This window comes from Phascolarctos cinereus, unplaced genomic scaffold (genome assembly GCF_003287225.1).
Source record: "Phascolarctos cinereus isolate Bilbo 61053 unplaced genomic scaffold, phaCin_HiC Scaffold_4;HRSCAF=312, whole genome shotgun sequence".
Taxonomy (NCBI): Eukaryota; Metazoa; Chordata; class Mammalia; order Diprotodontia; family Phascolarctidae; genus Phascolarctos; species Phascolarctos cinereus.
The window spans coordinates 449,849,986-449,864,911 of NW_027555847.1; the positions used below are offsets into that span (position 1 = coordinate 449,849,986).

The following is a 14,926-nucleotide window of genomic DNA, read 5'->3' on the forward strand; positions in this document are numbered from 1 at the left end:
TGTACATCCATAAAATTTAGAACAGACATACTTTGACTAGCCCTAACAAATAGGACCAACTTTCAATCATTGATTGAAATACTGTAATAGCGTTTCCAAAATCAGCATACTTAGGGATGTAATGAACCTAGAGACTGGGCTGTCTTAAAAGGTAATCAACACACATGAGAGTTGAGGGTATAGTCTTATCTGTGAATGCCTTCCTATGATAAGGGATCTATGCCAACTACCTTTAATGAGAGGTTGGCCATTATAAAGAAAGATGTTGAGCTTGAAATGAATGGCCTTGAACCAGAATAGAAAGATCACTTACAAGAAAATTGACATAACTCCGTAAGACTGATGCAGTTTAAATAGGTACAGTAAATTACAAAAGCAGTGTTTATAGCCAGCTGATTAATTTAAAAAAATGAAAAACAAATTGTTTGCTTATTTTTGATCTTGGCTTATTCTTTAATAACTGAGAGCAAAATGGGAGTTATGTTAAGAATGATGGTTAAGCTTTATTTTAAAAAAATTACATGTATTTTCAGTTAACACGGATTTATTTTCTTTTCTACTTCTTCCTAGTCCCTCCCCCCCAAAATAAAAATCTGTGTATCAAAATATACACAGTCAAACAAAACAATGTCCCATATTGGCAATGACCAGAAATGTGTTTTATTCTGCATATTTAGCTCATCACCTCTCTGTCAGGAGGCAGGAATTATTCTTTATCATAAGTCTTCTGTAAATTGATCATAGTTTTTAAATCTTCAAAATTGGTCATTTTTACAGCATTGGTATTACAGTATAAATTGACTGCTCACTTTAGTCTGCATCATTTCATCGAAGTCTTCTTGGGTTTCTCTGAAAACTGTCCCTTTCATCACTTGTTAAGGTACAAGATGCTTAAACTTTAAACAAAGTTGTCAAATAAGCAAATATTGTGAAATATTCCATCTATTGAGTAGATTGTTGCCACCTTGTATACAGGGATTGCAGCTGCCTCACTTTTTTGACTTGTCTTTCAGTTTCTGTATGTCACGGATCACTGAACTTTTAAGTCGGAAGACTTGTGTAAATCATTTACTTGTGTAAATGATTCTCAGAGGCTCAGTTTACTCATCTGTAGAGTGGGGACAACAGCATCTGCCCTGTTTACTTACTCTGTGGCATTGTTTTGATGATCAAATGAGAGGATGTATGTGAATGGACTTTGAACACTGTAAAGTGCTGTTAAATTATATTCACTTCAAACCAATTTAATTGAAAGAAAAATGTTATTGGAAGCTTTCTTTCATCTGTCTTTAAAAAAGTAAATACTTCTTACATTCAACTTTATTGTACTAAAGCAATAAGGCTCCTAGTAAACAAAGTTTCTTTTGATTTTAGAAATGTCTGCTGGTTTGGTAACTAACTAAATTTCTATCTCTCTTTAATGCTGGCCCTTAGTATTCGCTCCATTCAACATTCAATTAGCATGCCTGCTATGAGGTAAAGTATATTATTGTGAAAACAAGTGATTGCAATGAGTAAATGACTCTTGAATACGCAATTCATTCTAAACGAATAGGATTCTTGGACTTGTTCTGTTTTTAAGCAGAGCAGAAGTGGTTTACTTTAAAAAGTAGATGATGACAGAAGAGATTCATACTATTGAGAATCAAAGAAATCAGCACAACTTGAATGGCCAGTATGAGGTTTCAAAAGAAAGAAATATTGACATTCTTAGTTATTGATTCATGTGAGATTGGGAAGTGTGGCAGGAGTTTGTTTCACCTCCTAAATTTTTTCTCATAACAGTTTTTCTTTTTCATGTATATCCTAGAACTTTTATCTTCACAACCCTTTTTGAAATCTGGAGAGAGGCTTCTTCATTGTTTCCTTAGTTACCTTGTAGACTGAAGCTGTGTGTTGCTTTTCTTTCCTCTCTCTGGAGCTGTGAAGTGTGCCAAATGGTTGTTTCTCACACCCAGGAGTCATGTAAAAATGCAGTGAATACCATTCCAAAGTAAAGCTGAGGTTTACAAAAGCAGTGTTTGTAGCCAGCTGATAAGCCTTGATTTATTTTCATGAATATGAAAGCCAAATTATATTCTCCTATTTTGATTTGAACCTCTGACATTCCATTATAACTGAGGGCAGAATAGGAGCGTTATCAAATTTTCAGATCTCTGAGGAAAACCTATTCAGAAATACAAATGTGTTTTCAAGCAATTAAAATAAGGTAATAATAAGCACATTCTGTCCCTTCAGTTCCTAGCGCAGGGTCTGCCAGTCACTTTGGCCTCCTCTGCCTTGAATACTCTGCTAACCTTTCACACATTAACTCACCCTTTGCTTTGGCTAACAAGCCAACCTAAACCCTGCTGTTTTGCTTTCCTCTAATCCTAAGTGAGACACTTGGAGCCATATACAATGTCATAATCCTTCTCTCAGCACCAGCTCAGTTACCCCATGTATGATTACTCTAATTTGTAATATGAAGAGAATTAGAAGGTCTTGGCAATGAGGAGATGAGTGTGTTTACTCCAAGTGTTCCATCTATTACAGTGAAAAATGGGAGGAGCGTTTCTTCCTCCCCCGCCCTCCTTTCTTTAAGCTCTCAGAAGCAGGCAGGATACGCAGAAGTATATGTGCATAATATAAAAATATTACTGAATTCAGTAATAGGAAAATGGTCCTGAAATAATGTGAGTAGCACCTGATGTGCTAGCAGATATTTCATGCAGATAGACGGAAGTGTCTGTTGAAAGGCATATCTGATTTTTTAGGCACACTTTGAGAACGCAGACTGATGGACGGATAAATAAGCAGGGCTTATCTCCTCAGGGACAGGCTAGCCAGAATTAGTCATCAGCCTCTCCTCCCTTCTTTTGATGTCTTCTCTCTACCTTTATGATGGCCCATGCCTCTTAAGGACTTCCTCATTATGGTACCTCACTAGGACCTGTCTGCTGTGGCACAGAATCATGGGTTAATGCTCCTAGGTTTTAATGGGCTTTATAGTTCAGTAAAAAGGATGTCAACCCAAAGAAGTGATTCTAATAATCAGCAGGATTGAATGATGAAGGAGATCAAAGAAACTGTATTTCAGAGCAGGTATCTCTCTAATCACACTACAAAAATGTTTTTCTTTGCTTCCATTATGCATGAATGGCTCCAGTCACAGTCAATACTGAAAGTAAAAACGGAAAAGAATGGACTTGCTTTTAATGATACACACATGTGTTGTGTATATGTGCACATACGTGTATAGTGAGGAGACTTGAGGGAATGGGGACAAACAGGGGCCAGGATGCTTTTTGCTTTCATGTTAGATAAATTCCTTTATGATTTAGGACTTCTTTGAAATTATTTCAAACTAACTTACAATATTATAATGTGTAATTAGATATACCAAATATATTTGGTTATTCTGCTGCTCAGGAATAGCTATCAAGTTTTGCCTTGTAGTTAAAACTCTAATTCTTATTTGGACTAGGGAAAATAAGGTATACAAGTTACAAATGCTATTTCAAAAAAATTGTTATTTTTTAATTTTGTGTAAATTTATTTTTCATGTCAGAGATTTAATCAGAACCTTTCTTTCCCTCTCATAGAAACTCACCTACTTTCAAATCATTCGAAGAAAAAGTTGAAAACTTAAAGGTAAAAATTATGATTATCTAGGGCTTAGTGGTATTTTGGGGGCCTTGATTTTTCCCCCTTGTGTAAATCATTCTCTTCAGTGTTTCTGGAGCATACGTTGTTGCATGGCAATTTATCAGATGCTGATTAAAGAATGCTTTAAAAATATGTGTTGGTCTTTGTCTTAGACTTACTGATTTATTTATTGGTCTTATTTATTTATTGCTCTTAAAGATTATGTTCAAAGTGATGTTTATAATATGAAGCATTAGGCATGTATGATAGTGCTTTTTAAAGTTTTCTGTGGAAATACAGTGTTCTCTCTGATGCCACTTGGGATCTGTTGAAGACTATTTGGGGATGTACATGTTTATAACTTCTGCTTTCTAGGCCCCATACTAGTATTTTTTTTTTTTTAGATTACAGCCTCCTGACATCTGAAAAAGCTTACTATAAAAAAAAATTCTGATTTGAGAAGGCAGAACTCAGTTGTTCAAACATTAAGGGATGCCAACAGTTATGATTCAGCTGGACAACTAGAGGTCTCAGCATAAAATCTGTTCGAAATGCTGTTCTTCATAGTCTCTGGAAAAATCCTTGCAGTGTTTGATTTTGTCAGTGAAGACCTAGAATTAACTTTCTGGTCACTTATTCTGTACTACCACCACCCCCTTTTTTGGGGGGCACTCGTAACTTCCACATAGTCTTCCTACATTATAAAGTCTGCTCTCAAAAAGCACTTTCTTATCTCATCAACCACCAAATTACTGTGTTAAGGAATTTTTTCAAATTCTGGTGAAGAGATACCTAAAAATGAATCTTTAAAACTTAGCTGCGTGCTTTGGAATGAGGTTGGGTCCCAGTTTTCCAATAAACTAATACTTCCATCTAAATTAATAACTCCATGAGTAGATAATATTTTTCTGCTAGCACAAATTTATTTTAGATTATTGGCCACTCTTCTTATAATTGATTTTTTAATTATTATTTTTATTTGTAACCAGACCTGTGGTTTCATTAGTATATGATACTCCCAGTGAAGTACCCCCTATCTTTACCCCCTATCTTCTCTACAATTTTTATATAGTCTTAGAGCAACTTAAATAATATTATTTATGGAGGATTAAAAAGTTTATTGTTATGGCTATAATTCTTTTATGTCTGTTTGGTTAGTTACAATGTATCGGATTAAGATCAAGTCTTTGAAACTCATAGTTTCTTTGTATTTCAATGGTCACAGACCATATCCCCAACTTTGCCACTGTTTTAAAAATGTTGGTCAAGAGGGGACAAAGTATATGTGAATGTTTGTATTTATTTTTTTTCCTTTCCTTTTTTCCCCCTTTGTTAAGTCTAAAGTTGGGGGAAATAAGGCTGCTGGAGGTGACTTTGGAGAAGTCTTGAATTCCACTGCTAATGCCAGTGCCACAGAATCCCTGACAGAACAGACACAGGAGACCCAGTGAGATTGTTGCCTTTGGTTCTGCTACCCACTGCCAGATGCTGCAAGCAAGACCTAAGCACATTGATAGAATGGCCTTGGCTATGAGTTTCCACCAAATGTGTTTTTGTTTAGCTTTGTGTATTCATTCAAAAAACAGTTTGTGGGGTTAACTTTTTTCAAATTAAAATGTAGTGAATGGATTTAACCTGTTTTTGTTTTTTTCCCCTCCTCTCCAATCTTCCAGGGAAGCACTATTTAAAGATCAAACAAACTGCATTTTAGGATGTTTAATTGAGATCAGCTTATGAAAAATGGGTATTTTCTGGAAAAACTCAATTGAATGATCTGAGAAACTATAATGGTATAGTTTCGTTCCAAGCTTATGATTCCTATGTATGGTACATTGATTTATTTTACTTCTGAAAGGTTTATTTTTCCTTTGTATTTGTATTTATTTTGTTGCCAAACTTGAATGCCATCCTTTCCACTTTTTCAAGTAATTCCTAATTATTAGATGCTTTGGTGTACTTATTTTTTTCCCTTTCTTGTAAGGACTGCCAGTGATAAAAAACAAAACAAAATTCCAAATGAACTTATTTTAATTACTGTATGAGATGGAATTCCCCTAGGCATTGTATGTAATTATGTTGAATCATATAAATGAGTCATATAGTCATGTAATACTTGATTTTGTAATTTGTACACAATAAGGTTATAAAATCCTACATGACCTGAGTATGTGTAGTATCCACATTCCTGGTTTCCTTTGTATAGATTTATTATTCTTAGTAAAAGAGTAGTAATTTTTTGTGTTGGTATACCATTTCCCCAAATGTCTATTTCACACTAGATTAAAAAAATAATTGGAGGGTAATTGGCATATGGCAGTTGGTATATTTCATATTTGTGTTCATTTGATCCAGAATGTTGTTTTAACTTTTTTTTAAAAATTCATAACACTAAGTATATTTGAATGTCAAACTCAAAAACTTGTGATTCTTAGGTGTAGGTGGTTACAAAATGTTATAGTTAGAGAAACTTTGCTGACTTCATTTATTTCCTTCAGTTAGCACTGTTTAAAATAAAATGTAAAGCACACAATGATGCACAACAATTGCAGCATGGATTTTTTTTTATACCTATTACTTTGCAATGGTTCTTTTGAGGATGTAATGGATGAACACAACTCAGCATCTCCACCTCAGTGATTTTTAGTGCTAGAGTCTTCAATTGATTTTGTAACTATTGCCTCTAACTTTGAAAACTGAGCGGTGGGATTGAATATCTTGAGGCCTCTGGAGTATCCATAAAGAGGCTAATAATGTTAATTCTAATAACCACTTAATCATTTCCAGTCTCTTGTGTTCTGTAAGTTTATGGCATATAGTATTGGTGTTGTTTGTTATCTAGTTTGTAATTGTTTTTGTTGTTGTTACAAAATATTCATTTGGAGGCATGACTTGATTTATTGAAGGATAAATTCTCATATCGAAACCAAATTTCAAAACTGCCACAAGTGTTGTTTTAAATAATATGCTGCATCCTAATAGCTAGAGCTTTGTTAGCACTTTAGATATCATTGATAAAATGCTCTATTACATGTGAAATGCTTAATAAATTCTCTATCTCAGCAGTGTAGGTTGTAGTGTTTATTATGATACCTGTGGTTTGTTTGTAGCTTGTTTTATTGTATCATATATATATATGTATATATATATGTATATATATATATGTATGTATATGTATATATATAAGTATATATGTATGTGTATATATATATGTATGTGTGTATATATATGTGTGTGTGTGTGTGTGTGTGTGTGTGTATGTATATGTGTGTGTGTAGGTAGGACTATAGGAATTTGGAGGTGGAGAGCAACTTAGAGATGTATCAGAAAGACTATTTGATATTAATTTTACAAATCAGAAAACTGAAACCCAGCAGGAAGTGACTTGCCCAAGGTTATATTCAGCTAGTTAGTTGTAGAGTTAGCATGTAAAACCTAAGTCTTCAGATGTTAAGTTCTCTATTCCTGTTACTGTCCCAGGGTGGCACCCCCAGTCTTTTTGTCCCTCATTCTGGACAGGAGTGCCTACCCTTACTTCTACTTAGAGGTAGATGCCTCCCCATAAGGACCTTTGAAACTCTTGAGTTTGACAAGAGTGTCTGCCCTGCACTAACCTTTTCAAACTAGGGAAGAAGGAAGTATTTTTTGACCTCCCTAAGGAAGATAACTGTTGTAGATGTGAGGAAGCTAGGATGAAAAAAAGTGAGAAGTTCTCTTCTATACACTATTCCTTATTCTAGAAGAGTATTCTGACAAGACCCCTCTGATCCTCAAAAGTGCCATAATGATGGGGAAACTTTTTTTTGCTTTAAATAGTATTTTATTTCTCCCCCAATTGCATATCAAGAAAATTTTTAGCATTCATTTTTACAAGATTTTGAGTTCCAAATTTTTCTCCCTCTCTCCCCTCCCCTCTTCTGAAAATGATAGACAATTTGATATAGATTATACATTTGCTATCATGTAAAACATATTTCCATATTCATCACAGCTGTGGAAGAAGAAACAGGTCACAAGGGGGAAAAAAAAACCATGAGAAAGAATAAAGTGAAAAAAAATGCTCTCTTATGCATTCAGAGTCCATTGGTTCTTTAGCTGGATATGGATAGCATTTTCCTTTGTAAGTCCTTTGTACTTGTCTTGGATCATTGTGTGCTGAGAAGAGCCAAGTCCTTCATAGTTGATCATCCCATGATATTGCTGATACAGTGTACAATGTTTTCCTGGTACTGCTCATTTCATTTTGCATCAGTTTGTACAAGTCTTTCCAGGTTTTTCTGAAATCTACTTGTTCATCATTTTTTATTGCAAAGTAGTATTTCATTACATTCATATACCACAGCTTGTTCAGCCATTCCCCAATTGGTGGGAACCCTGCCAGTTTCCAATATTTTGCCACCACAAATAGGGCTGCTATAAATATTTTTGCATATGTAGGTCCTTTTCTCTTTTGTATGATCTCTTTGGGATACAGACTTAGCAGTGGTATTGCTGGATCAAAGTGTATGCATAGTTTGGTTGACCTTTGGGCATAGCTCCAAATTGCTCTCCAGAATGGTTAGATCAGTTCACAACTCCACCAAGAGTGCATCAGTGTCCCAATTTTCCCACATCCTCCCCAACATTTATAATTTTTTCTTTTTTGTCATATTAGCCAATCTTATTGGTATGAGGTAGTACCTCAGAGTTGTTTTAATTTGCATTTCTCTCACCAAAAGTGATTTAGAGCACTTCTTCATATGCTGTAGGTAACTCTGATTTCTTCATCTGAAAACTGCCCGTTTATATCCTCTGGCCATTTATCAATTGGGGAATGGCTTGTGTTCTCATAAATTTGACTCCGTTCTCTATATGTTTGAGAAATGAGGCCCTTATCAGAGACATTTGCTGTAAAGATTGTTTCCCAGCTTTCTGCTTCCCTTCTAATCTTGGTTGCATTTGTTTTGTTTGTACAAAAGCTTTTCATTTTAATATAATCAAAATTATCTTTCTATCTCTTGTTTCATCATGAATTCTTCCCCTCCTCACAGATCTGACTTTTTAAAAACTTTATAAAGTATTTGATGTAATAATAGCTTTTGATACTAGAGATTTAATAATGAAATGAAATTAGCAGAAAATAATAGAAATTAAGGCACAGAGGTAAGAAATAGTTACTAGTTATAGCATCCAGAATGGAAATTAAGCTCTTCATCACTTCATGTTCGTTGTCTTTAGTGTCAAAAGATAGGAGGTACCTCTAAAGAAAGAATTCAGATATGAGAGTCTAGAAATAGTTTAGGGGTGATCCTGAAAATATCCCCTAAAAGGGAATTTACTAATTGAAAGTTTCTGAGTAGAAAAAGGACTGGATCTGCAAGATGACAACCAAAAAATTAATATATAAAGATTACCTGTCATAAGTCTGATATGCTGCTAATTGTAGTGTCAGTCCTAGCAACTTGAGGAAACTTTAGATATGCACAAAATCTTATTTAATTGGGGATCCACTGTAGTTATGTCTTCTTATAGTACTTGAAAAAAGTTATAAAAGTGTAGCCCTGTAAGAATAGTCTTCCAATGTTTAGGCATGAGTACAATTGTAGAATATTTAATTTTTCCTATAAACCTTCATGTTATTGGGGGGTTTTTTCTTAATGGAGGCTACTTTTTAGGGATATTGCCAATTTTAGACTAATGTCCTCAGTTGCTGTATTGTCTTAGTGAATATACAAATGAACTACTCATTCCTTCCTTGGTTATCAAAAAGTGTTTATTAAGCACTTATCTGTGTAACTGTCAGAATAGATCAGAATCATATATGTTCTAAACCCCAAATCCTTAAAAGCTTTAGTTCCCTATTTATACTGAAGAAACAGTAGATCTTTCTTCAATCTTTTTGTCTGTTGGCTACTAATTACTTTTAAATATTTTTGATGTCATAATTTTTAAAGCATTGTCACTTTATATGCATTTGCAAATCTTTCTGTAGCATAATGCAGAGAATCTTGCACTTGGAGTCAGGAGAAACTTGTGTTAGAATCCCACCTCAGACACTTACTGTCTTACCACTGGCAAGTCACTTAACCTCCATAAACCCTGGTGTCTTTTCTTTCTAACATAAAGATAATTGGAGGGGTTCTACTGGAATGCTCCAAGAATCTGTAGTATTTGGAACCATGCTATTTAACATTTTCATCAATGATTTGGATAAAAGAGGAAACATATTCCTATCAAATCTTTGGATGACATAAAGCTAGGAGGGATAGCTTTGTTTTTTCAGTTTCAATTGTGTCTGACTCCTTGTGACCCCATTTGAGTTTTCTTAGCAAAGAAACTGGATTTGCCATTTCCTTCTCTAGCTCATTTTATAGATGAGAAAACTGAGGTAAACAGGGTGGTAACTTATCGGCTCACACAGCTAGTAGTATCTGAGACCATATTTGAACTTATGAAAATGAGTCTTCCTGATTCCAGGTCCAGCATTCTATCCACCGTGCCACCTCGCTGCCCCAGGAGGGATAGCTCATCTATTGTGTAATATGTTGCAAACAGATCTCAGCAAGTTTGAGTATTTGTCCAAATTAAGTAAGATGAAATTTAACAGGAATGTGTGTGTGTGTGTGTGTGTGTGTGTGTGTGTGTGTATACAGAGAGAGAGAGAGAGAGAGAGAGAAGTGTAAGATGGAGCCAATATGTCTGAACAGCTTTTACTAGAAAACTTCTAGGGGACTTAATTCCTTGGTATCTTCAACTCCTGTGATTTTCACTTCAGCCAAACTCAAGAAAAATTGCATCCTTGATCTCACTGTCTACCACCCAACCAGTTTAATGATCAAGTATTCTAAAATTCCTTTATCTGACCATATTGATGCCCCTCTGGGGGCAGAGGACTTTGGTTCAAATTCTTCCTTTAAATGCTTTCTACCTGTGTACCCTTGGACAGAAGTGGACCTTTGGACCTGTTACAGATCTATTAAATGAGGGCCTAACACAAGATAGCCTCTGAGGTCCTTTCTTAGGTGTGTTTCTGTCCTCTACTCTTGAATTTGTCCCCTTATTGTTGCTCACTGTTTTGCCTAACCTTAGATCACTCACACTATCTGATTGACTTCTATTTATGTGCTGCTGAATGGTGCTAAAAAAAAATACACAACAAAGTTGACTAAACATACTACAAATTTATGCTATCTATCCTTAATTAGGCTATCAATGTAATAAGGCAATCCTTTTTACTGACTCTTTACGATTTCATTATTTATTTATTTTTAACATTCTCTTTAAATTTTGAGCCCAGATTCTCTCCCACCCCTCCTCCCACACTGAGAAGACAAGCAATATGATATCAATTAAATTAAAATAAATAAGATTTCCACTTTAGCCATATTGCAAAAAAAGAAAAAGAAAATGAAATTCAATTATCAATTTGCACTCAGAGTTCATTGGTTCTTTTTCTGGAGGTGGATAACAATTTTTCATCATGAGTCCTTTGGAATTGTCTTGGATCTTTGTATTGATCAGAGTAGTCAAGTCTTTCATAGTTGATCATCATTACAACATTGCTGTTAACTATGCACAGTGAAATCCTGGTTCTTCTCATGTCACTTTGCATCAGTTGATATAGGTCATTTTTTTTTCTGATATCACCCCCTTCGTTGTTTCTTATAGCACAATAGTATTCCATTACAATCATAGGCCACAACTTGTCCAGCCATTCCCCAGTTGATGAGCATCCCCTCAGAATCCAATTCTTTGTCACCACAAAAAGAGCTGCTATAATTAAATATTTTTATACCTATAGGTCTTTTTCCTTTTTCTTTGATCTTTTTTGGGGGTACAGACCTAGTTTTGGTATTGCTGGATCAAAGGGTATGCACAGTTTATGCCTTTGGGCATAGTTCCAGATTGTTCTCTGGAATGGTTACATCAGTTCACTATTCCACCCGCAGTTCATTAATGTATGTATTTTCCCTCATCCCCTCCAGCATCTGTCATTTCTGATAGGTATGATGTGGTATCTCAGAATTATTTTAATTCGCCTTTCTCTAATCAATAGATTTAGAGCATTTTCTTTTCATATGGCTATAATTTTGATTTCTTCCTTCTGAAAAATGCCTGTTCATACATATCCTTTGGCCATTTATCAATTGGGGAATAGCCCTTTTATAAATTTGACTCAATTCCCCAAAAATTTGAGAAATGAGGCCTTTATCAGAGAAACTTGCTATAATTTTTTTTTACTTCATTTTCTATGGTGCCTTTTAGCACAATGTAGTTTCCCTGCTTTTATGTCTTTCATTTAGGTCTGTTTCTGCTTTTGCTTTGTCTGAGATCATGATTGTCATTCCTGTTCCCTTCACTTCAGCTGAAGCATAATGGACTCTACTCCACCCCTTCATTTCAACTCTGTGTCTTTTTGTCTCAAGTGTGTCTCTTGTACACTATGTATTATGGATTCTGATTTCTAATCTCTTTTGCTCTCTGCTTTCATTTTATAGGTTAGCTTATTCCATTTACATTCACAGTTATGATCACTATGCTTTTTTTCTCCATCCCATTTTCCCATTTCTTCTCTTTTTATCCTGTTCCTTCTCAAAAGTTTGTTTTGCTTCTAACCATTGCCTCCCCAAATCTACCCTCCCCTTAATCTCCCCCCCCATGTCTTATTCCCTTACTGTCTTTTAACCTATTGGGTAAGATAAATTTCTATATGCAACTGAGTGTGTGTGTATCTTCCCTCTTTGAACCAATTCTGATGAGAATAAAGTTCAAACATAGCTCACCACCCCTTTCATCATTTCCCTCTCCACAATAAACGTTCTTGTGTGACCCTTTATGTAAGTAAATTTGCCCCCATTTACCTGTCCCTTCCCTCTTCACCCAGTGCATCCCTCTTTCTCACCCTTTCATTTCTTGTTTTTGAGATCATCCCAATATAATCAACTCCCACCCTTGCCCTCTTGCTATGCAGATTTTTTCTAACTGCCCTAATAATGATATAGTTCCCATATAGGAATGTAAACAGTTTAACTCCATTGAGTCCCTCATGATTACTCTTTCATGTTTACCTTTTTATGCTTCCCTTGAATCTTCTACTCCAGTCAAATTTTCTATTCAGCTTTGGCCTTTCCATTAGAAATGCTTGGAAGTCCTCTGTTTCATTAAATATCCATCCCCAAAAAGGATTATATTTAAGTTTTGATGGGTAGATTATTCTTGGTTGTAATCCTACTTCCTTTGCCCTCTAGAATACCATATTCCAAGCCCTCTGCTCCTTTAATGTTGAATCCACTAAATCCTCATATGATCCTGACTGTTGCTCCACAATATTTGAATTGTTTCTTTCTGGCTACTTGCAATATTTTCTCATTGACCTGGACCTCTGGAATTTGGTTATTATAATCCTGGTTGTTTTCACTTGAGCATCTCTTTCAGGAGGTGATTAGTGGATTCTTTCAATTTCTACTTTACCCCTTGGTTCTAAGCTATTGGGACAGTTTTCCTTTATAATATCTTGAAGTATGTCTAGGCTCTCTTTTTGATCATGGCTTTCAGGTAATCTGATAATTCTTAAATTATCTCTTGTTGATCTATTTTCCAGGTCATTTTTTTCCCCAATGAGATATTTCATTTTCATCTATTTTTTCAGTCTTTTGACTTTATTGTTTCTTTGTGTCTCATGAAGTCATTAGCATCTATTTGCCCCATTCTAATTTCTAAGGAGTTTGGGGTTTTTTTTTTTGTGAAGCATTTGGGGTTAAGTGACTTGCCCAGACTCACCCAGCTAGTGTGTGTTATGGTGTTTGTGTCTGAGGCCAGATCTGAACTCAGGTCCTCCTGACTCCAGGGTTGGTGTTCTATCTACTGTGCCACCTAGTGCCCCAAGGAGTTATTTTCTTGGAGAATTCTTTTCTTCTATGAATTTTTGTACCTCCTTTTTCATTTGGCCTATTCTGTTTTCAAAGGAGTTCTTTTCTTCAGAGAAGGGAAGGAGGAAGGAAGGGGCTGCTTTGCCCAACTGGAACCAGTCATTTGGGTTCCCAGTGGGCAGCTCAGACTACATACAGGCTGTTGTTTGTCTTTCTCAGAGGACCATGACATCAGGAAGGTGATGCCATGACTTGCAAGTGAATTGGATTTAAGTGAGGGAGGGCTGTGCAATCACTTTCTCCTCTGAAAGCCTCACTTTCTGCCCTGAGTCATCTAGGTTCAGTGGCAAGATGCAGATCAGCATGACTGGAGATGGCTCCCAGCTTCCTTCAAGACTCAGCTCAAATACCACCCTCTGCTGGAGACCTTTCATTTCCTCTCCTACAGTCCTTTCCTCAGAAACCTTCCATTTATCTTGTGTGTAGTTATTTGCATGTTTTCTTCCTCATTATAATGTTAGCTCCTAGAAATTTGAGGCTGTGTTTTTGCCTTGCTTTGTATTGTTAGGGTTTAGCACAATGCTGGTACATATTAAATTTGATAAAAGCTTGACTGACCTCAAAGCTGTGAGCACTAAATACATACACAGAGAAGAATGTATTTTATCAAGCCTGTTTTAAAGATGTTTTCAAAAAAATGGGCCACATGCTTGTCTTAACAAAAGACAGGCTGAAGTTAATTTAGAGAGGGGGGTAGAAAGGGGAGGGGGAAAGTAAAGTATAATGTCAAATTTATTCTCATTTATTTATTCTCATCAGATTTGGTTCAAAGAGGGAAGACACCCACACACTCACACACTCAGTTGTGTATAGAAATTTATCTTACCCAAATTGGGAGGTTATGTTATCCTGGTAAAGGCCTTTATTGAAACAAGCAGAATGAGGTTGTAGATTTCTAAATACAGGGCTGCTAAAGCAAGAAAAAAATTTATTAGAGGGAAACCAGTCTTGCTTTTTTTGTAGAAATTAGTGATGATAAGAGGCCAAAGTGACCAGATGAATCAAAAAGGAAAAAAAATCTACTTGATTTTTTCCTGGTCTGGGAGGCCTTTGGTGAGCAGATCAAGAAAGGGGGCAGACATTCTGTCAGATCTTTGCAGGAACTGGGCTCCACCAAGCAGCAGTACCAGTGGAGTAAATAAGGTAGCGCCTTAGAAATAATTTTGAGGAGTGTCATAGAAGAGACTCTTTCTTCCTCTTAGCACCAGAGCCTGCTAGAAGTAGCAGAGAAGGAAATGGAAAGTGGAGGAAGGAAGGAGTAGCACTGGTGGCAAACGCTACAAATAGGGGTCTCCAGAGCCTGAGAAAGCTGATTATGATTGCCCCCCCATTTTACAGATGAGGAAACTTAATTTTTAGTTTTCAACATTCACTTCCACAAGATTTTGAGTTCC

General features: G+C 35.8%; 1 protein-coding gene across 4 annotated transcripts in view; it reads left to right on the forward strand.

Annotated features, from left to right (window-relative positions):
- Positions 1–6,689, forward strand: part of TPD52 (tumor protein D52) — a 134,393-nt gene extending 127,704 nt beyond the window's left edge. For 3 of the 4 annotated variants that reach the window (XM_020976207.2, XM_020976204.2, XM_020976205.2), the window contains 3 exons: positions 1,435–1,476; positions 3,585–3,633; positions 4,965–6,689. In XM_020976207.2, coding sequence (XP_020831866.1) covers positions 1,435–1,476; positions 3,585–3,633; positions 4,965–5,078 — 205 coding nt within the window. In that variant the 3' untranslated portion in view covers positions 5,079–6,689. The remainder of the gene's footprint in view (positions 1–1,434; positions 1,477–3,584; positions 3,634–4,964) is intronic. The other variant, XM_020976206.2, reaches the window with a different exon arrangement.
- The last annotated feature ends 8,237 nt before the right edge of the window (positions 6,690–14,926 follow it).